Genomic DNA, 23,967 nt, shown 5'->3' with positions numbered 1-23,967 from the left:
AGGAGAGACAGTAATGAAATAAGGCCTTTATACCTAAATAACAGGTTAGTATATTTTACTGGCTAAATCTAGGGACCTGACAGGCCATCTTCACTGTGTCAAAAACACACTCACCCAACTGCTAAAATTAATAAAAAGGTTTCATCTTACTCTTCTAAAAGGATTCTCCGTTTATTATTTTTTCAACAGTGGGGACTTTCTGTCAATATAAGTAGATTTCAAATGTCAAGTAGGTCAGTAATAAAATGAAAAGACAGAAACTTTGAAGGAGATGTTTAAAAATAGGCTTTAAAAATGGGCCTTAGATAACTGACTGGAACACACTGTGAAAAGACTACTATAGTTAAATACATGAATATTAACAGGAAAAAACCCTGCTGTGTTCATAAATAGTTATGACTTGATGAAATAATTACAAATAATGTAAGTCAAAATTTTAGATTAGTTACAAGTGTTTATAATGATATTCTATCTTACAAAGCAAAACTGTTCTAAAACCCTGAAAGTTTCCACTGAAAAAGCTATTTACCTCACAAAGAATTTCTGCTCAAATATCTACTACTTTCTGGATTTTTTACAAATGAAAACTGGGAACTGACTGTCAGAAGGAAGAGTAACAGAATTTAAATATTAGGACTGTGATTTATAAAGCCCACATCTTGTTTTGTTTTTTGGCAGTGCTAGGGATGAACCCAGAGCCCTGCAGCATATGCTAGGGAAATTCTACCACTGAGTTAAACACCCAGCCTTTCTTCATTTTTGTTTTCAGACAGGGTCTCACTAAGTTTCCAGTGGCCTCAAACTTGTGATCTTTCCACCTCAGTCTCTTGGAATTACAATTGCATGCCACTGTTTCCAGCTAAGCCTTCATCTTGATTTAGCAATGAAATAGTTTAAATTCTAAGTTTATTGTTATTATTAAGTGAAGAGCAACACAATCAGTCTGGTAAAAGGCTAAGAGAAATTAAAGGCTTGTAGGTCAGGACAGAGGCGCACTGCTAGCCTATTTGAACTCTTGTTCTAGTGTAACCAGTCTCTCTAGTAAATAAGCAATGTGAGAACTACCGGCTCCACATGGTGCACATGAGTCCTCTAATTTCAAGTAGTATTTCCCCTCTTCTCACTCGAGTAACAGCAGCACAGAGACGTGGGGTTATGTACTCGGTCAGGTGAAAGCTGTGTGCTGAGAGTGCTGGCACTCTAATTCTGTCCTGGACATGGGACACAACAGGCACCTTCTTGCAAAGACTGAGCAGTCACTGTGGTAGGAGCTTAGGAAGTGCAGCATGCCCGGCTCTGACGTGGCACCTCTTCCCAACAAGTTCATGACTAAGTTCACGTATCACAATGGGCAAATGTTTCACAGCCAACTGTGAGCAGCAACAGATATTTTAGGTAAATGTATCTGTGTTTCCCTCTAGGACAAGAAGATTTTCCTCTTTTCATTAATCACCCTCTGAAAAAAAATCTACTCCACAAATATAAAGTTCAAAACAGTGCCACCTTCACCATGTTAACCTTAAACAAGTGTCTTGGCCAAACTGAAGATTCTTTTACTTCATGAGGCCAGATTTAATAAAGCAATTGAAAAAATTTATTTTAAAAAGCTTTGGGGATTAAGAAAATGGACAGTACAATTTAGGTAAATGTATTAATCTCAATTGGCTTCTCGAATAAGAAAAGGAATAAATAATGCAGATCAATGTTTCCCAGATAACGAGTCCTAAGTCTTTGCCAAGGATATGGCAAAGATGCTGATGGAAATGGCAGGGATGTGTTCACAAAGGTGAACATAAATAAATGCATGCATGATAAATGTGGATGTTGGGTAAAAACACAGATAAACAGGTATAAGATTGGACAGGGATGGCTGGCGACAGAAGGAAGACACTGGCTCAGCTGTATCTCAATAAGTTCATAGGGGTTTTATGGTCTAAAAAAAATCTGTGACAGCAGAATTTTTATAATGAAAGTTTAAAAAATTCTGTCTCATTCTTGGATAATTCATAATAATGCATTCTTGAATATAAAGAAGTGTATCACAAAATACAGTTATGTTAAAAAACTAGAGACAAAACAAGGTAAAAAACCCCAAATTCTAAAGGAGGATGAGTACTTATTAAATATCTGTGAGTATCTGAAGCTCTTTAAAAGCTATTAGATTAGTTCCTGGAACCCCAAAACATCTACTTTCCCCTGGAAGAAGCTATGCCTCTTCAATCATCCCCTAAATGCAAAGAAGTTTGACTCCCATGCAATAGATAAAAGTCACCAAAAAAATGAACAAAAGAGGTGTTTGGAAAAACCAGAACACCATTCATCCCAGCTAACGACTTGTTCATTATGAGTGATGATGGATAAAGACTTCTCATGCTGAGATGAAATCAAGATTTATATGCATTGTTTCCTCTCCCAACTTGTGGGAAGATCATCATCATTTAATTCTATCTCTGCGGCCAGTGATGGGCATCCAGAGAGCTGGTTATCAAACGGCGCAGTCAGCTGGCAAAAGCCGAAACGTGCAGTTGGCACATCTGGACGGAGCCGCCACAGCCGAGGGTGAACAATGACTCCTGGCAAGCATCCAAATTGCTTGCAGACGCTAGCAGGTCTCATCTACAACTGCCCCTACCAGCATCTCTCTCTCTCTCTTTTTTATGAGAATCAGATTTTCATTGCTCCATTCAATTGCTCTCCTCTGCCATTTTTTACAGCTCTTATCGTTCCCCTGGAATATGGCCTTGAGACAGCTCATCCGTGTCCTTCACTGTGTTATCTCTTCTAACTTTTATTAAAACTTCAGCTTTCATCTGAAGATAGCTAATTAAATCTGGAACAGATTATATGCCTCCCCTTAAAAAGAGCACAAAACTATTTTCTTCAACCTGTGCAGTTCTTTTTTCCTCCTTTCCAAAAGGTGAAATCAAAGGTTTATAAGAAGTCTCTTTATTTACAAAGCTAAGATATTTGACATGTCATATATAGGCTGATTTACTGTAAAGGTGACTGTGGTATAACAAATCTTTAAGCTATTTCTCAAAATAATTCTCAATACTGGTAACGTTTTTTTCCTTGATGCTTTAATTTTATAGCTAATACCTTTAGACTATTTTGTACATAAACTTGGGTAACGAAGAGTCAGATTAACAGGTATTTGTGCACATCAAGTGACTTACCTTTTTCAAAAAATTTTAAGTTTTCCTCATCTGGTAAAAACAAACAGAAATTTTTCTTTTTTCCATTTCCAAAACACTAGTAACTAAAAGTTCTCCCATTGAAAATTATGTGAAAACATGAAATTAAAGCAGTGATTCCAGCTCAGGATTGATTCTGTTTTTAAGACAGTCTTACATCAACTAATGGTTAGCACAAATAGCTCTGTCTTAATTTACCCACATTATTAATGACAGAATGTCCATAAATGATGTAAACACATTCTTCTCACATATGCCACTGACCCAACCCCTTTCTGAGGCCCAGAGGAAGCTAAAAAAGAAAAAAACAAATCACCTTTTGTTTTGTTTTTGCTGTAGACTGGCTAACCAAATCTTCTAGCAATCATATCTGAAACAATTTAGGCAGCTGTCAGAACACATATACACACAAACACACACACACACACACACACACGCTCTCTCATATCTGAGGCTCTTTGTTTTTTTTTTTTTTTGGTACCAGGGATCAAACTTGGGACCTTATGCTTGAGAGGCAGGTGGAAGAACCACTGAGCTAAATCCCCAGGCCCTTAGGCTCTTTTAACTAAGGGTTAAGGTTCCATTGCCAGGGTATGGTTTTAATTAACTCACCTGAAATTTTCTGGGATCCTTTTCTTCGCTTCACTGCCTTTAGCAAGATTTCCTTCATGGTGACCTTTGTGTTGTCCACCTGAATAAGGGAGAATCCATGAGCAGCATTTCTGTAGGAAAAGACAAGTATTAAATCATCTCCAGCATTCATCCACAGAGATATTATTAAAATCTTCACTGTGTTTTAAAGTAAATATAGGTCAATGTATCAATTGTTCAAAAATGGGTTGAATAACTCTTCTAATGCTAGGCTAGGGGAGTGATGCATTCTAGTATAAGCAATTTCACTTGAAAGAGAGGTCATAGTTAGGGAAGTTTATCTCATTTATCTCAAATTGAACCGAACTGGTCTGTGTGGGTCAGTTGCACCATGGGTTCCCTGCAGCTAGGATTGACAACTGATAAAACTGGCTTGTGTCAGCAGACGTCACTGCAGGGAGATACTACCACCATCATAATAAGCTCATGATGCCCCACAGGAAAAACCTGGAGGAGGCGGGCAGGAGAAAAGATATCCTAAAGCATTTAGTAAAATCTCTCTCATATATATATCTTATATACACTACAGTAGGAATGGTTTCATCTACTTAGTCCTTAGCAAGTCAACGAAACATTAAATGAAGTATAAATAATTTTGAGAGAAGACACTGAAACTTCTTGTAAGCTTCTGATCAAATTGGGTGGGGGAAGGCTTCATCTAGCTAGGTAAAGTAGTTAATGAACAAGTACTCTAAAAACAGCAACCTATCTCCTAGGTGAGGTATAACCACTAAGACACTTAATTGCAATAGCAAGTATCACAAATACTACCCACTACGTTTGGGCACTGGAACAAAACAGGCCAATTCCAAGTAGCTCATGTAACAAACAGGACCCAAGTTTCCAAGTATGGAACATGGGAATTGCCACAAGGAATTTGGTTGCATTCCCATTTCCCCATAAGAATTTCAAGGGGAACGTGGCCAAAAAACATGGCAGAACTTCATACTGACAAGAAATCTGAAAGAAAAGCCAAGCCCCAAGCTAAGCCCTGGAAAAGCTCCCCAAGACAGCCTGGGAAGGGGCCTGAAGCCTAGGCTGAACCCAACCAGGTGGCTGGCTCACCACAGGGCTTCAGAGTGGTCTCAAAACTGAGAACCCAATTTGCTTCCCTAATACAGAGACATCTCTACAGTCCTCCTCTCCATACGGCTTGCTATTTAATCCTTGACATTCCATTTGTTAAAAAGCAAATGCCAATGCTGGTCTGGCCAGCACAATCATCCATTTTAACTTGGTCAAGTTCTTGCTATTGAACAGCAGGCCTGAGAACTGTCAAGCTAATTTTACTGAACACTGTTACTGAATCATGCCTGAGCTTCAGCCATTCTTTACCTCACAAGCTGGACCCCATCCTAGAACAATCTTTAAAAGTTTATTTTACTGATCAAAGCAAAATAAGAAATAGCTCTTTTTTTAAAAAAAAAACTATATTTAGGGAGTGATGCAGTGATACTTTGGCAGGAGTACTGAAATGTAAAGTGCCTTGTGCATTTAAAAACTTGGGGTATTTGCTTTGGCGCTAGGCCAGTGTGTGTTTGGAACAAATGCCAATCAGCCACATTCAGATCTGCCTTCCCCTGCTTTCTCCTCAGACGTCAGTATGTGCTCCATCTGTGACAATATGTTGGGCGATGGATGAGCGGGGCCAAAAGGGAACACAAGTTCTTAGGTTCTCAAAAACTAGTTCTGGCCTAAACCTCATGAACTCCCATCCACCTGGTTCTACTTGAACTACTGTAGATTTAAGCTGACTCATAAATTGCTTACATTCTCTTCTGATCTGCTGCTGGCTGATAGCATTACTTTGGCCCAACACATTTACTTTTTTCAGCAAAAGCAGACTAACAGCTCAGAAAGAAGCCTTGTGTTTGGACTAACTTCCATAAATTAAAAGTGTCCTTTTAAAAGATTTTTGAACATAGAAAAATCCGCAGTGTGTATTTTTCTGTCATTTCACCAAAATGTACTTAGGTGACAAGGTTAAAGCAAGCAGAGGAAATCCCTGGCACTTATCATCCACAGGCATTACTGATAAATTGTGTGGTGGAGGAATAAAGGATTACCTTCTGTATTTTTTCATTACACTTTTCTTTTGTTACAGAATACATAAATCCATTGTGGCACAATGTAATATGTATCACCATGCTACACCTGCGGACGCTTCCGAGCGGCTGCCATGTCTGTGCAGTCAGGAATGATAAGTGAACCACCCGTGAATGTTAACGATAGTGATCATTCTGAGGTAACTCGGCTCTCCATCTTCCTTTACAGCCTCTGTGCTGAAGCCAGGGTAGCAAGGTTCATGAGAGGAAAATGAAAACAACAGTGAAGGGAAGGGGCACATGCGGCACTCAGAATGGGCCTTCACGGGGGTGCAAGATCTTACTCCAGGGCTCCATTTTTATAAAAACATGCACTCTGAAAGAAAAAGGCTCTGCTCCTATCCTGCACACTCAACCAGACCTAATGAAAGTTTCCTCAGGTCCGTCCCACACTTCACCACTCTTCCCCCTCCAGACCAGTGCAAACTTTGGATCTTGTTCCGTGTCTAGAGCACTGCAGAAGGGTGGAATGGGCAATGTCTTGGCTTCTGAGTGATACTCATATCCGCTTCTAAGATGAATGAGTAGGACTGTTAAGTGATTCTCAGTATCCATCTAGGTGTAACTGTTAAGTTATGCTTCCATTTAATAAATGGAAATGGAGACTTGCTACCACAATTTTCAGCTTGACTTCCAAACATTCTGGGTTTTATGCCTCATTTCTTTACATCCAGGGTTTTTTATGGGCTTTCTAAAAAGTCTATTCAAATACATCTTTTAAAGCCACTGTGTCATTGGAGGGCACTGAGTCTGAGACTGAGAAGACAACGATCTTGAGGGTAATTTGTGCTACTAGTCCTGCCTCCCTTCTCTAGGCTCTGATCTGCATAGGGGTGACCAGCCCAATACACAGGCGGGTCTCACACAGACACTGCTCTGCTCTCTGAAACTGCTCCCCTTGTGAACAGGCAGCTTGCTTCTCCCAGGCAGGGCCCTCTGGGGGTGCAAGAAGAGGTAGCTGCCTTCCCGAGGCTGAGGGCTGCCTGTGCTGGTGCAGGATGAAGCTCCACTTCAGGGAGCTGACTAAATGCTGCCAGGAGTGCTTCAGTCAATTCAGAGCTAGGCCCTGTCAAGTTTGTAACCACTGAAAAACGTACGGGCATTTAAAAAAGAGATTACTCACTTGAAGAATTCAGCACTGTGTCTGTGCAAAGACACTCAGTTACCAAAAAGAAGTTCTGATACCAGCATTAACCGGACACAATGAAGGTTCCTCTACTAAGCAGTAAGAGCGATAACAGGAGACAAGAAATGGGCACAGGTCTTCATCTGGACAGCTCCGATTCTCTGTATAGGGACAGAGCTGGAACCAGAACCCAAGTTGGAAGACAGGATATTGGAGAGGAAAGCACATGGGCTAGGAATTAAATATCCTTTGATAGAAATCCTGGTTCCACAGCTAAGCAAAATGTTGCCCTAAGGACCTCAGCAAAGGAGCTTCTGAATGTTATTTATGTTCCCTTGACCCATGTCATCATCCTGGGAGAAGAGGGCCCATCACACCCACCACCCAGGTTCTATGTACATTGCTTATTAGGAAGAATGGATCTTAACACTCACTGCATGTAACTGTTAACACAAGGGCATTAAAATATGTGTTTGCCAGGCTTAGTGGCAGCATTCAGGGAAAGTATCAGCAAATAGCCTCAGGTATCAGCATCTAAAACCTCCTTGAGGCTCAAGGGACAGCAATCTGGACTCAGTTTTCAGAGCTCTCCTCTTCGAGGGAGTAACCTACAGAAGAGATATGTTCTACCTTGACTTAATTCATTACCTCTGGCTGGAGACAGTGGAAATCAAAAATCATGGTGCTTATGCAGAGAAATTCAATGAGATTTACTAAGAGCTTTTTGATTTGCATAGTATACTGCTCACTGATTAACAGTTATAAAAATAATAGCTGTAACTACTACTTATTGAACACTTACTATGTGCCCAGTGCTGTTTTAACCTTTTCTTTAAAAAATTATATTGAACTCATTTAATTCTGTAACAGGTATTGTCATTATACCATTTTACAGAAACTAAGGCTTGAGACATCAGGGAATTTACCTGAGGTCACTCATCTATTAAAGATCCTATTTGGGATTCAGAAATCAACAATATGGTTCTTAAATTATGTAGCACAGTCCAGTGGGAGAGAAAAAGAACCCAAGAAACTAAAATCAGAGTTCTTACTTCTTGGTAAGCACAAAGAGGGAGCCAAGCTAACAGTGCTGCTGAGACCCAGGGCTCAGAAAGCTTTCTAGGGTGGTTTAGCTCTACACCATGACATGAAAGACACTGGCAACACCAGAGAGTAGCAGAGCACAGCAAGCGCCAGAATAAAGCTCTGCTTTCACTGGGTAAAAGTCATTATCACTCTGACTTCATTTCCTCATGGACAAAATGGGAATGATAATTATTCTTAGACCGTAAAATTGTACTTCCAAAGTGTTTAGCATAACTCCATTGTAAATACTTAATAACCAATAACTAATAACTTTCTTCATATATACAGAGAAATGATATATAATGGGGAGACAAGGATAACAGTCAACATTTACTGAGCCCATCTTTATTTACATAGTCATTCACCAAAAGATAGGACCTATTTTATAGCCAGAAATTGAGGTTTGGCCAGGTTAAGAACCTTGCCTGGAGTTATGAGATGTTAGTAAATTACACTGGAGGGGCATGAAATTGAATTAGATGGTGAGCCTCCAAAGCCTGTGGTTTTTTGTTGGTTTTTTTGGTACTGGGGATCAAACTCAGGTCCTTGTGCTTGCAGGGCAGGTGGCGGCACCACTGAGCTAAATATCCAGCCCCAAAGCCTGTGTTTTTAACTCCTCGATAGCTCAGAAGGGAGACTGAGGGATTCTGGGAAAGAAGAAACTTTCAGAGAGCACATCCTCCAGATTGCAACCCCTGACCAATCTGTGGAAAAAGGCTGAATTCCCAGAATAGCAAATTCAATTTGATTAAAAATGTCTTGACTCTCAGACTAACCATATGGCCTATAAGATTCTTCTAAAAAAAGACTCTGAAGAATGTCAAGGTTTCATGAGCCACACTTCAGTTTCCAGGGGTGGGAAAAAATTGCCATGAGCAGTGCTTGGGTCTCCAGTCCTGACCAGATCACAATAGTGATGAGGACACACTCTGGTTCCCAACGTGCTCTGGTCCCACTTCTGTGCTTGTTCATTCTTTAGCACCTCAAGCTAGAAAATGAAAATATATAAAAGAAAGTCTTGTAATAATTGCAACATGCTTGCTTTAAAGTAAGTCCTTTGCGTATTACTTTCTCCATAAAGAGAGTTATACTAGTATGAATATCACAGTTTGTTTCCCCTTGCCCTGATCAAAATTTTTTTTAGAAGATCAAAGCGCACTGCATGAGCACATGATGTTTGACATTGGACAAAGTAGTCTTTTTCAAAACAGACATTTTCCAAAAACATAACTCACTAGACTAATGGGCAGTGAGAAGCCAAAATGACTGCCCTCCGCCTTCTCCTTGTGTAGCTTTGCCAGAGTCCTTGGGACTTGCCAAATCCGGTCATGCCTGCTTAGCTTGCTCGACTGATTGTGCCAGAAAAGAAAATAAGACACAGATGTATTTGAGCTCTTTGAGATGCCAGTAAGAGAGACAGCTAATGGCTTCATTTCGACCCTCCCCTTCCAGCTGGGCACAGGTGGGGGATAATGAGGTCCCTCTCCCTAATCAAACTCAATTATTTACTACTCTATATAACCGCAAAGACATTCACATTCAGTTCAGAATATAAAACACACCGTGGGCTACCTCCAACCACTGCCACTGGGTATTTATAACAAACTCAAGTGGCTAACAGTTTGCCTTGGCAGGAGTTTAAATGTGTAAAGTTTTGCAAACTGTTTCTGTTCAAATATGTCCTGCTGAAATGGGGTCCCAAGCGGGGTTCCATAACTGTCAGGTCAGTGAACTGCATAACATCTGAGAATGTATTCACCATGCAGTGCAGACAGGATCTGGAAATCAAACACTTGGTTCTATTGCAACCTTCTGAGAAGCATCACATTTTTTTCAATAGCAAGACTGACATTGTATTAATAAACATTACAAGTCACTAGCCTGACATGTACATAGCAGCAGCTGACAGACTCCAACATAAGCTGAGAGGAGAACAGAAGAAATCAAAATAAGACATAGTAACTAAACACGGCCAAAGGTGGTGTCTCATGAAACAGCTCACATTAATATCAGAAATGTGAGTCCTAAACTTCCAAGAGATGTGGCAACTAAAGTAACAATCTAGTGTGATTCTGGGACGCCAAAGTAAACTGATGGCTATCTAAGATATACGCTTTATTATAGGAACAAAGCATATTCTGGCACAATTTCAACAGACATTCTAGTGAGCAAAACATAAATATTTAGCTTGTCTGACCTTTACATTCTTAGAAGTATGTAATTAATGCTTTCCATCTTTATTACTTGTTCCAATATTTCTGTCATTTTAAACGGACACAAAGAAAAATCTTTTCTTTTCTCTAGACAGTAGCTGTTGCCAAAAAGGAAATCAAGTCAGATTTTCAAATACAAAATTAAACAGACTGCATATGTTACATTTCCACACAAGGACAATCTGGACAATGAAAATGTTTGCTAATACAACAGAATGAAAAGAAACAACACACAGTTGGCCCTCTATGACTCAGTCAAACAATAAATAACTAGGATAATTTATACCCCTATCATCAGCTCTGGTTACATAGAATACACCCATCTTTTATTCCTTACTCTATTTTGGCCTCATCCTTACTAAACTATGTGAGCGTGGATAATGATCTCCCTCTGACCCACAGTTACATGCTATAAAAATAAGTTGCTAATAAGGAATAAATGAGATGGTATCTGCTAGGGGAATGTAGCTGAGTGTTCAAAAATGCTCTTTTCTTTTCTTTGTTTTTTTCTCCCTTTTCTGGACCACAAGGCATATGAGAACACATATGAGAACAGGACAGGGTTTGAGCTAATGACACCTTTTTTTTTTTTGGTACCGGAGATTGAACTCGGGTCCTTGCGCTTGCACAGCAGGCGGCGAAACCACTGAGCTAAATCCCCGGCTTGACACCTTTTTTTAAAAAGGTCTGCTCACTTGGAATGTGCTTTGGAGACATATTAAGAAGGTAAGTAAAACTACAGTCCCTTTCAAAAAAAAAGTTCATGCAGGAAAGAACAATGAATCTGGGGCATGCCTCTCAATGCAGCTCCCCCTTTTTCTCTTTATGTGGAACCAGGAAGGCCCAGGCAGTCACTGGGAGCCTTCTGGGCCATGATGCCCAGGGCAGCCCAGCGTCTAGTGCAAGACCTTCCACCCTCTACCCCATGGCTCTTTACCCACAGAGCAGAACCCTAACTGGATTCCATCTGCTTGCAGTTCATGTTTAGAACTGTCCTTCCCTCAAGTTCATCTAACACACATGTAATGTAATGAAATCATCACAGCTGCGTTTGTCACTGCTGTCAACCCCCAAATTCTGACTCAATTAACTCTGTGCTGAGATGTGGGAGGAGTTGGACAAAGAAGGTCCCTCCCTTGTCCTACCTGTTTAGAGGGCCAGGAGGTCTTAGCTTGGTCACTGCTGGCAAGGACTGCTTCTCCAGATGTTTGGCACCATCTGACATTCAGCATTTTATCTGGCTTTAAGGGGCCAGGCAAAACCCCTCCTATTCCTCCCAGCTCCTACCTCTCCCATCCCACACTCCTGATATCCAACCAGCTTTAGCGCTTAGGCTCAAAGCAGTTAGCAGTCAGCAAGTTAGATGTTTCTGCTTATGTACACATTTGCTGTCCAAAATTAATCAAGAACCACAGACAGTTTAGAAACCCACTTGCAGATTTGGTAAGCAAGCAGTTTCCATGAGCAGGCTCCTAACTGGCAAGTTGTTAGAGTAATCCATTCTCTTTCCTCAAATAACTCTATCTCCAAGGGTTTCCTGGAGCCCCGGGGCTTCCAAGAGGAAGGCTGGATCTAGGCTTGACAGAACATAAGAAGACATTCAACTCCATGTTTCATTCCACAGAACATTTCCCCAATAGAGATTCATTGAAGTTAACTAGTTATTCTTTTAAAATGCGAATAATTATAAAACATAGTAATTCATTACCTCTGTAAGATGGGATAGAGAGAAACTTTTAAAAATTTTGTATGAAAAAAATAGATCTGTTTCCTAATGTTTCTGTAGTCGTACATATTAATTGCATAATTTAAAAAACCCAAAGGAAGGTTAAGTCCCATTTGTATCTTGGCATGAAGTATTCAGACTGACAAATCTCTGACAACATCAAGAGGAATAGCAAGTATGTAACACTTCCTACATACAGGGTCTGAGCCAATATCAATCCTCACAGCAGTATTTCCTGAGGTTCACAGACACGGCCCCCCATCAAAAGATAAATTCACCAGAGAAGTTTCAGAATTAAAAATTTGATTTTAGTTCACTGAAAATCAAACATATATGGACATCTATATATGATATTTTTAATGTGGGCTGATCAAAACTATGGTGTTTAGGTAAAAAAATTATTATTTATGACACATTGCCATGAATCTCCCTCAAAACACCCCGCTTCCCTTTGAGCACACTTATCCCATTGTTCTTGACATTTTCTGACATAGTTCTGGAGGTTTACATTTGTCAAGAGTCTTTACAAGATGTGATAAAAAATACAGTGAATGCTGCTGCCCACTGCCATCCAACAGGAAGACGAGCTCCTAAAAATATTACTGTGTCCTCATCCACCTTAGTGTCTGGAACTTCTGGCTCTTCCCCAAAGTCAAAATGACCATAAAAGGTAAACATTTTGGATCAATTTAGGACACTGAGGCAGCTACGATAGTACAACTAAAGATACTCAGGAAAGAGGACTTTCAGAATTGCTTCAGAAAGTGACAAGAAAGTTAAGTGTGCTTGAAGCAAGGAGGAGTATTTGGAGGGGGATTAATACCAATGTGTCTCTAATTATATTAAATTTTAAAAATTAAACATTCACTGTATTTTGTGATCACAACTCCTATGATTATCACTGAACTAAACACAAAATTATTTGTCTATCACCAAATACTTTATATATATCACCACACACACCCACAGAGTACATATGCGAAATATATAGGTAGAGATGCAGTCCAATCTTACACGTTTCCTTTTCTCAACCTAGATAGGGGAACCATAAGTCATTGCTTAGAGAAGAAATACCCAGGAGAGCCACCTGGCCCTCTTCAGACAGATGTGAATGAGAAATAAACTTACTGGAATTGCCAGAGGTTAACAAATGTAGCCCATGCCTTTTGCCTCTGCATTTTCTATGGCTACTTTTATACTACCATGGCAGAGTTGAGTTACATAAACTATATGACACACAAGGCCAAAATATTTATTATTTGGCCCTTTGCTAACCCCTGGGATAAGCTGGTGAGAGTTGGAGGGTTGTGTGTTTCAGCAGCTAGTGTTATTTGACATCACTAATAGACTTAGTAAAGGTCAAATGGTACCATTGCAAGCTGTATGCAAAAATAGTTTATTGAATAGAGAAAAATGGTGGGAGAACTCAATGAGCCCAAGGTTCTATACTAGAACAGGCTTTCTGATCTCTGAAGAATTTGCGCTCTCTGGTACACACCTCACACTGTGTACAGCTATCAATCAAGTGTGTACAGCTATCAATCAGGTGGACAGCTCACCGATGTACAGACAAACCAACAGCAGCACAAAGTAAGGTGACAACCTTCCTCAGTTAACTGAGGATGGGACCAGGGTGATCTCTACATACAGGACTTTTGTATCTAAGTCTAACAAGCAAACTCCTGGGCAAAATGACACAATTTGGTCATGCTAGTAGAAATTATGGTGGGACAAATGCAAAGGTGACTTTTCTAGTATATAAGGCTTAAGGTTTGGGGAAGATACAGTATAAATCAGTTGGTCCATTAAAATAATGTACTGGGAATTAAAAATTCATTAATTGTTTCAAAGGACAAATAATTTGGTATTCATGTTTCATATGAAAATCAAGATTTAAGTTGACAAGTAAAATATATAACACTCGTGAAACCCAGCATCATCAATTTCAACAAAATATCAGTATTAAAATGAATCTGCACTTTATTATAGTTTCACTTGTATTTAATTTTTAATTTTGTTCAGGTTGTATAAAAACGTGGACTTATAGCTAGAACATTATAAGACTTTATAGCTCAAACTTTACATTTGTATGTATTCAACCAGCATTATAAAAAACTAATTTGAGGAAACAGAGGCTTAATGTTGAAGCTAAATTCAGAAGAATTTATTTTCCTTTAAGAGAGTATTGTACATTACTTACACTTAAAAAAAAAATGCCTATTATCTGCACTTTAGAGAGGAAGAAACTAAGCCTCACAAAGGTAAGAAAAGTTACCTACAGTCATGTAGCAAGTTAGTAGTGAAACTGAGATTTAAACCCAGCTTTGCCTAACTTCAGAGTTCAAAGTGCTGCCTCACTTGGAAGGAGTGATGATATACTGGAGCCTCAGGGGTGGATGCTGTGAAGGTCAAAGCCAGAAGGCAACCTAGGGTTCCCTGGTATTCAGAAGACAAAGAGGAAGTTAGGAGAAGTCAGAAAGCAAGGTGAGACAGTGCTTTGGCCCAGGGTCCTCCTGGCAGCCCACAGATACCTGACAATTCACTAAATCCTTCTCCACAAAGCCCATGCTGGGTGCTAAGGATACAGAGATTTGTTTAACTGTGTCTTCCCAGTCTTCAAAGAGTTATGGTCTTGCTTCCATCTTTGAGATGTCTGTTCAGAAGAGGACTAATTTGAATGTCTATAGATCCCCAATGTCTACCATACCTGCCCACATTCAGTGAAAGTTATTCTAATTTAGCTTTCTCAGTCCAGCTGAGCAACACCCACCCAAATTCTGTCCTTTCTCTGCAATAAAACAGTAAGTAGGAGAGGTAGAAAACAGTAGAAGTAGCAAAGAGGTCTAATCAGTTGCCCATTCAAGAAACATCCATGGCACACTCGCAATAGTAATGAAGCTATATTGGGTGTCACGGGGTACAGATGATTCAGTTCTTGCACTCAAAGAGTTATCTTATGAAGAAAAACAATTAACAGCACCTAACACTTAAGAAAATGTTCTAAGTGCTCTACACTCAGTCCTCACAACTGATCTGTGAGGTATTATTATTATCAAATCAAATAGCTGAGTCATAGAAACAGGATTACACCCACTAGTAAAGGCAAGGCAGGATCAGCAAGCAACCTGGCTCCAAAGGCAACCATGGTCTTACCTACTGTGCTCTAGTAGTGGCTGAATGTCAGCTTTCAGACAGGGAGATTCGCCTGACCAACTAAATCACTTCTCATAGGTGTGTTGGAATGGGCATGAGCTTTTAATATCAGGCATGGGGTCAGCTTTAGGCCTGAGAACAGTATTGCTCAGCTTCAGCTTACACATTTCTAAATTGGTCATAATAAAAATTAGGCTACTCAGATTAAATGACATGATATGCTTAATTGACCTTCAGTAAGTATTTGTTCACTTGTTGTAAATTCCATCTTTGTGCTTCAGCTCAGTGTTTTCCCACTACTTCCTGCCCCTTGTCTACAGGTAAAGAGAGGCAAGGAGGAAAGGGGGACATGAAGAGGAGAGGGAACCATGGATTCAACCTTGCTGGATCTCTTCTCTGAAATACTGGGCACATCCCTGGAGACTCCCAAAAGTCTCTCTGTCCTGCATCTGCAGAAACTTTTCCAGTTTACAACACAGACCCGAAAGGTGGATGAGAAGTTGCTGAACTAAGAAAATACACATAGGGCAGATGGTTAGTAATCTGTACTATTTCAACAGACAACTGAGAAAGAGAAGAAACAGAAAATTTATTGACACTTTTGTTCTAAATGCTCACATATAAAGATTTCACTTCACCTTATGTTTTTAGAAACATTCCAGACATGTCAAACTCTCTTAAACTTTAAAATAAAAAAAGATTGACTGGAGCGTATGTTGGAGGTGGAAGTGTGGCGGTGGGATAATTGAGGAGAAAAGAAAAAGTACTGACTTTAAAGCAACTGCTGCTCTCGCCCCTCCCTTTTCTTGTCTCTACACCCACAGCCCAGAATTCAGAATTCTCAGCAAGACACAAGCCTCAGATGCTGCTCCTGGGAAGGTGTATCTGTTCCAGCCCCAAGCCCACTCTACCAAAAATCACTGCCTCAAAGGCTCTTGCCTTAAAAAAGAAGTTCAGTTCCTATCTTTATTCCTTTTATTTCTTTCTCTTGTCTAATTGCCATGGCTAATGTTTCCAAAACTATACTGAACAGGAGTGGTGACAGTGGATATCCTTGTCTTGTTCCTGATTTTAGTGCAAAGGATTTCAGTTTTTGCCCATTTAGTATGATATTGGCTGTTGGTTTTTCATAGATGGTTTTTATCAGATTGAGGTAGAGACCATCTATTCCAATTTTTTGTAGGGTTTTTATCATAAAATGCATGTTGGATTTTGTCAAATGCTTTTTCTGCATCTATGGAGATAATCATATGGTTTTTGTCCTTGGCTCTATTGATATAGTGTATTACACTGATTGATTTGCTTATGTTGAACCATCCCTGCATCCCTGGGATGAATCCCACTTGGTCAGGGTGTATGATCTTCTTGATGATCTTCTGCATTCTATTTGCCAGTATCTTATTAAGGATTTTTGCATCTATGTTCATTAGTGAGATTGGCCTGGAAATGAAGAAGTCAAATTGTCATTATTTGCAGATGACATGATACTCTATATAGAAGACCTCAAGAACTCCACCAAAAGTCTTCTAGACTTAATAACCAAATTCAGTAGAGTAGCTGGATACAAGGTCAACACACAAATATCTAGCTTTCCTCTCCACGAATAACAGACTCACTGAGACAGAAATAGGTCAAACAATTCCTTTCACAATAGCATCCAAAAAACTGAAATACCTAGGAATCAACCTAATGAAAGAAATCAAAGACCTCTTCTCTCAAAACTATAACACTCTGAAAAGAGAGATTGAAGATGATATCAGAAAATGGACAGACATCCCCTGCTCCTGGGTAGGAAGGATCAATATAGTGAAAATGGCCATACTTCCAAAACTTCTATATAGATTCAATGCAATCCCAACTGAAATCCCAGCGGCATACTTCACGGACCTTGAAAATACAATCGGAACAAGAAGAGACCCAGAATAGCAAAAGCAATTCTAGACAACAGAGACATGGCAGGGGGTATTACAACCCCCAACTTGAAACTACTACAAAGCTACTGTGATAAAAACAGCATGGTACTGGCAAAGAAACAGACCCGAGGACCAGTGGAACAGATTAAAAGATGCTGAAACAACTCCAGACACACTCAGTCACCTCAACTTCAATAAAGGAGCCAAACACCCTCATTGGAGGAAAGATAGCCTTTTTAATAAATGGTGCTAGAAAAATTGGGTTTCAACTTGCCAAAGATTAAAACTAGACCTATATCTCTTCCCATGCACTAAACTAAAATCGAAATGGATTAAGGATCTAAATATTAAAATAGAAACGCTGAACCAGCCGGAACAGAGGTTAGGTAGAACTCTGTTTTTTTTTTTGGTACTGGGGATCGAACTCGGGTCCTTGTGCTTGCACAGCAGGTGGCGAAATTAGGTAGAACTCTTGAAGACATTGGTATAGGAAAAGATTTTATGATTTTATGAACAAAACCTCAGTTGCCCATGAACTAGCACAAAGAATCCACAAATGGGATGTTCTCTTATTAAAAAGCTTCTACACAGCAAGAGAAACTACCAACAGCGTGAAGAGACAACCCACAATGTGGGAAAAAATCTTTACCTGCTGTTTCTCAGAAAAGGTCTACTATCTCAAATCTATAAAGAACTTTAAAAAATCAGACCCCCCCGAATTTAAAGACCCAAACCGAAAATGGGCTTCTGAAATGAACAGACATTTTTCACACAAAGAAGTAGAAACAGCAAATAAACATATGAAAAAATGTTCATCACTGGTCATTTGAGAGATGCAAATGAAAACAATGCTGAGATTCCACCTCACCCCAGAAAGAATGGCTGCTAGCATGAAATCAACCAATAACAAATGCTAGCAGGGCTGTGGGGAAAGAGGAACCCTGCTCCACTGCTGGTGGGAGTACAACTGGTACAAACACTGTGGAAATCAGTGTAGAGATACCTCAAAGAACTAGGACTGAAAGTCCCATTTGACCCAGCTATTCCCCTGCTGGGGATCTTCCCCAAAGAATTAAAAGAATCATACCGCAGTGATATATGTGCACACATGTTCATAGGAGCACAGTTTGTAATAGCTAAAACCTGGAAGCAGCCCAAATCCCCATCAACTGGAGACTGGATAAAAAAAATGTGGTTTTTTAAAAAAAAATAAAATGGAGTACTACTCAGCCATAAAAAACGAGAAATTAGAGACATTTATGACTAAATGGATGCACACTGAGGCGATACTCTTAAGTGAAATAAATAGGACACACATGTGTAAATACTGAATAGTTTCTCTAGTGTGAGAAACTGAAAGTGTAAATAAGGACTATAAAAGGTATAATAGATAATGTGAAATAGGAAGAAAAGGGGCAAAAGGGAAGGGGAAGTGGGAGAAGTAGGGGAAAGGAAAGAAGGGAATGGAATTAATATGAGAAAATGAAAAAATGGAAACAAAGTCTTTGTAAATAGGGAGGAATGGAGGGGTTGGAGGGGTTGAAGGGAGGGCATGGGAAGGGGGAAAAACAAGAACCAAGAGAGATTATGTAAAGGTGCAAATTTCCAATGATGAATGTCATTATATTGTATACATAAAATCTACCAATAAAATAAAATTTAAAAAATAAATAAAATAAAAATCCCAATTAAATTTCAAAAAAGTTCAAAAGACTGCAGCAGTCATATGTTAATATTCTTCTAATTACTTGTTAATAATTAATAAAATGCAAGTAAAAACTATTAAAGTACTATTATATGCATTCCTTTTTCTTTGTTTTACAGTGGTGGGGGAACAAACCCAGGGCCTTGCACATAACTAGGCAAGCACTCTATCCTTAGCTACATCCCCAGCCCTGCTACACAACTCTTTTTGTAAGGTTTTTTTAATTTTTTTTTTTTTTTTTTTTTTTTTGAGACAGGGTCTGGCTACTTAGTCCAGATTGGCCTTGAACTCACTATGTAACCTGGGCTGGCCTCAAACTACAGCGATCTATTTGCCTCAGCTTCCCAAGTGCTGAGATTATAGGTATGTACCACTATCCCTGGCTTATATACATCTTTTAAAGTAAATTCTTATGCAATACCTTGTGATGGTAAGATTGAAATGGTTTTATGAATTCTGCTGATAGAATTTTAAATTGGTACATCTTTTTTGGAGGGGAGCAAGAGTCTCACTACGTAGTTCAGGCTGGCCTCGAACTCACACTGATCCCCTGCCTCAGCATCCTGAGTGCTGGGATTACAGGTGTGTACTACCTCACCCAGCTGGTACATCTTATTTGTCAATAAAATGTGACAGTCTTGTTGGGCTGGGGATGTAGCTCAGTGGTAGTGTTTACCTAACATGCATGAGGCTTGGGTTGATTCCCTAACACTTCAGGGGTCGGGGAGAGTCCACAGAAGTTTCTAGTCTCTGACTAGTAATTCTACTTAAAGGAAATGATCCTAGGGAAATTGTTCAACAGAAATGAAAGGGATATAGATAATGGCTCTCATTATAGAATTAACTATTAAAACCCAAACAAATAATCTAAATATTCTGTGATATTCTTCCACTGGATCCTATGTACTTTGTTTTATACTGCTTATTGCATTTTAATGATTTGTTCAACAGCTCTCTCCCATGGATAGTAATCCCCCATGAATGAAGAGTTATCTCTGTCTATATCTCTGGTATATAACAGACTGTAGGAATTAAGAACAAATATTGAAATATTTGCAATGTTAAGTAAAAATAATATAAAATATGTGCATACTAGGAATCAGAGTATAGTCTATATTCTTGTGGAAATGTTATACAAAACTGAAAACGAGTATGACTGACTAGAGCAGTGATGGTGAACCTTTTAGAGACACAGTGACCAAACTGCAACCCAAAACCCACTTACCTATCTATCACACAGTGGCAACACAGTGATAACATTGAATACTGAGGTTTTAGTTTAGAAAAAACAACTGTTATCTGATGCCCTGCTGCTGGGGCAACTTGGCTCAAGTGCTGACAGAGAGGGCTCTGTGTGCCTGCTGTGGCACATGTGCCATAGGTACATCACTACTGGACTACAGGATCACTGGATAATTTCTAAATTATTTTACATATTCTGTGAAGTTGTTTGGTATATTGGAAATGAAGAAGTGGGGAAAATTTGCTGTTATATACACCAAACTTGATCTCAGAATAGGGATGAAATGGCCACTGTGAAAGCTTAAGGGGCTCCCCATTTCATCCCAGACACTATGTGCTCGTTCTTTGCTTCAGAGTAGAAAGATCCAGGGCCGGGGATTTAGCTCAGTGGTTCTGCTGCCTGCCTCACAAGCATAAGGTTCTGAGTTCGATCCTCGGTCCACCCCACCCCCCAAAAAAGAGTAGAACAATCCAAATTACTTATATATATCATATGTAGTATAATTCATTTTCAGTTAAAAAAAAATCTCAAAGGCTGTATGTTTCAAAGACAGGGGAAAAGTCCTCCAAGCAATCCTTTAGGACAGTGAATGTGCTGATTCCTAACAGCAGGGGGTGCCAAAGGGATCGCTAGTGTACCCAAGAGCTAGAGGAGAGGGGCAGCAGAGGCCTAGGTTAGACACACTTTGGTTAGTGTGAAGCCTATGCAGACTTATGCAGGTTATGCAAGTTTTCCCTCAGCCATGGGACTCAGTATTTCCACAGACCTCAAGAGCCAAAAATTATATTTCTACCTCACTAAGTTTGAGTGTCTTTCCTTGAATTATAAACAGAGGGAAGAAATCACAGTAGTATATATTAGCACTGTCAGTGACTGTCATGAACAGAAATCCTAGCTAACAGCACAGCACATTACAGTTGGTACACATTTCTCAAATACCATTTATATTCACCACAATCTCAAAAAAACAGTCTCCCAGAGTTATGGCTAGAACTGCAGCTTGGTCTTGTTATTTACTCTACTCATAAAGCCACACGTATTACATCACATTTAATAATGTGATGACTTGAAATATAACAGAATTGTTTTATATTCCAGTAAATTTTATTTTATGCACTTTAACACACTTTTCTGAGAAGGGCTTTTATAGGCTTTACCAGACTGGCAAAGGCATAGAAAAGGTTAAGAACATCTCCTCAGTCTGAAGGCAGGCAATTGAGAGGAAAAATCAAATTTGATCTGAACACAGTTGTAGAGAAAGGTATTTTAAGTCACAAGAGAAAAGTGGCCACAACGAACATTTTCATTTAGCTTGAATTCCTTAAAGGAGAGAAATCTACAAGTTTTGCTTTCCAGGCTCCAAGTATACCAGTGTTTCCAGAGGCCTATTTGTAGACATGACATTCAAAGATCTACCTTATCAATTTGCTGTTGCAAAGCAGGCTGTTTGTAGTGCAGGCACAAAGGCATGAAATAACAATGCAAATGTTGTCCCCAACATCTCTCTGGAAGTAATCATTATATGTGGACTCTCCGGAGAGCAAGTACATTCATTTGATGAACAAACAAGATCAGATCTGAAATGCTAAAAGGTAGGGACAAGATACTGAGATTAAATAACAGAGTCAGTACTCACATTCGAACAAAGAGCGACTCTTTGGATGTCAGACCAGGAGATGAATACTTTTCAACCAAAGCCAAAGTACTGAAGCCAAACTTATGAATGGGCTCATTGGAATCCAGTGGGGGGAAATCAGTGTCCACTTCCCCATCATCCTCAGCAATATGCAGGCAGTAGGCACTGACATTGTCACTGAAAGGAAAACCAAAAAGGTGAGTAAATGTCAAGGTAGGGAGGGCACAAGAAGAACAGAAGGTATGGTGTACAGCAAGCAAACTACGAGCACTACTGATCTGCACCCCAAGCCTGTGATAGTTAGAACCTCCAAATCCTACTTCACCTAATAGGGAGAAAGCAATGGCAGAGCAAAGAAGGAAAAACAATTGAAATGAAGTATGGTAATTGTTTCATTGGTTGCTTGATAGTTGTTGTGGTGGTACTGAGTTGTTTTTGTGGTACTGAGGTTGAACCCAGATTCTTTCCACTGAGTTGCTTTCCAGCCCTTTTTTATTTTGAGTCAGGTTCTTACTAAGTCACTAAGTTGCCTAGGCTGGACTTGAGCTTGTGATTCTCCTGCCTCAGCCTTTCTGAATGCTTGGTGGTGCACCACCAAGTCCAGCTTTATATAGATTATTTTTTGAATCAAGTGATATTGATCATAGAGATCTTCTTCTAAAATTTACCGAGCACCTATTGTGGACAGGATGCAGAACATAATCTCAGAGATCAAAATTGAGATTTAGTAACATCCCTAAAGGCATAGAAACAGTGCAGTAGGGGAAGAAAAGTAAACACTACACTATAATCAGATACAATAAAACTATAAATATAGGAAAAAACTATTTAGGGGGAGCCAGGGGCCTTTGATTAATGAGAAGGATTAAGACACTATCTTTCAGGAGAACTACGCAAGACAACCAGGACTATCCATCAGTTCTCCTTTCTATAAGGGCAACTAACTCACATGGCAGGATCCGATTTCAAATACAATGGATCCTTAGCAGAATAAAAGCAAATGGCCTGGACCGGGGATTTAGCTCAGTGATTCCGCCCCTTGCAAGTGCAAGGTCCCGAGTTCGATCCCCGGTACCAAAACGAAAAAGCAAATGGTCTGATGGCCTGATTATCCTGATGCAGATAGCTGGGCCTCTTGACCACTTTTGGACAATTCCCACTTCCCCAGAATGCCGAGTAAGTACTCCCAGCTCCCAGCCTTCACCAGTTTAGAATCAACACACACCTCCTTCTCTCTCCTTTGGGGAAATAAAAAGGTGATCTGTTAAAACAGAGTGGGAGGCTATCCCAGCATACAGACAATTTAAAACTGAAATCAACTTAAGCACATTAAGATACCTTGGTCCAAAGCTGAATTGTGAAACTGCAAATCTGCTAGCATTCAGAAGCATACTTGCTTAAGGAGCGTAATCTAATAGTTCAGAAGACAGTAGACTTCTAAATTCTGTAGCTTAAACTTAAGAGTTTTAATTACATGATTGATGCTTAAATTAATTAATTACAAAATGTATGCTAATTGTTTAATTGGTTGCTTGATCTATATAGATCATTTTTTGAATTAAATGAGTTGATTTACAAAGTTTATTGATTGGATGTGACAATGAATTATTTCACTGACTACCTGATTTGCAATTTTCCCAATTAATTCACAAATCTTTAGCTGCAACTCTGCTTATTGAGAGAGAGCCTACTTCAGGTGATCTATACTCAGTGAGTCTGTCATGACTAGGAGATATTTATTATAGAAAACAGGTAACAGGGACAGATTAAAATTAATGGAAACTGTAAATCTGCTAAATGAGTGGGTAACAAGAAAGTAATCCGGCTATGTTCATCACTATAAATTTTGTGTATTTGCAATGCTGTTAAGAAATTTAAAATTCATCTCTGAATGTTATGGGAAACTTCTGGATCTTTGCAGCAGGGTACCAAATTGACCACAAAATAATTCCAAAAGCAGAAGAAAGTACTTCAAATGATGAAAATGTCATGGTATAGTACTAAAACCTTTGTGATCAGAAAGACTTGAGTTCAAATCTCAGTACCAATGGCTCATGGGCAATGTGATTTCAGAGACTATGCTTCACTTTCAGTTTCCATGTCTACAAAAAGGGTATAATTACCTAATTCAGGAGTTGTAAAGATTACATGAGATAATACATGTAGTGCTAAGACTGTAACAGACATAAAAAGTAAAATAACATTAATAGAAACTG

The 23,967-nt window shown here is 39.3% G+C and overlaps 1 protein-coding gene across 22 annotated transcripts in view; it reads right to left on the bottom strand.

The window, feature by feature from the left end:
* The window catches only part of Mapkap1 (MAPK associated protein 1), a 233,563-nt gene that overhangs the window by 91,944 nt on the left and 117,652 nt on the right, over positions 1-23,967 (bottom strand). For 16 of the 22 annotated variants that reach the window (XM_021262056.2, XM_004849373.3, XM_087183202.1 and 13 more), the window contains 2 exons: positions 21,752-21,928; positions 3,807-3,916 (listed from right to left, as the gene is read on the bottom strand). In XM_021262056.2, coding sequence (XP_021117715.1) covers positions 3,807-3,916; positions 21,752-21,928 — 287 coding nt within the window. The remainder of the gene's footprint in view (positions 1-3,806; positions 3,917-21,751; positions 21,929-23,967) is intronic. The other 6 variants (XM_087183203.1, XM_021262059.2, XM_021262061.2 and 3 more) reach the window with 1 other exon arrangement.

This window comes from Heterocephalus glaber, unplaced genomic scaffold (assembly GCF_053883595.1).
Source record: "Heterocephalus glaber isolate CG9 unplaced genomic scaffold, H.glaber_assembly_v1.0 deba00001479, whole genome shotgun sequence".
Lineage (NCBI taxonomy): Eukaryota > Metazoa > Chordata > Mammalia > Rodentia > Bathyergidae > Heterocephalus > Heterocephalus glaber.
The sequence above is the reverse complement of the archived record's forward strand: the minus strand, read 5'-3'. Positions and strand labels throughout refer to the sequence as shown.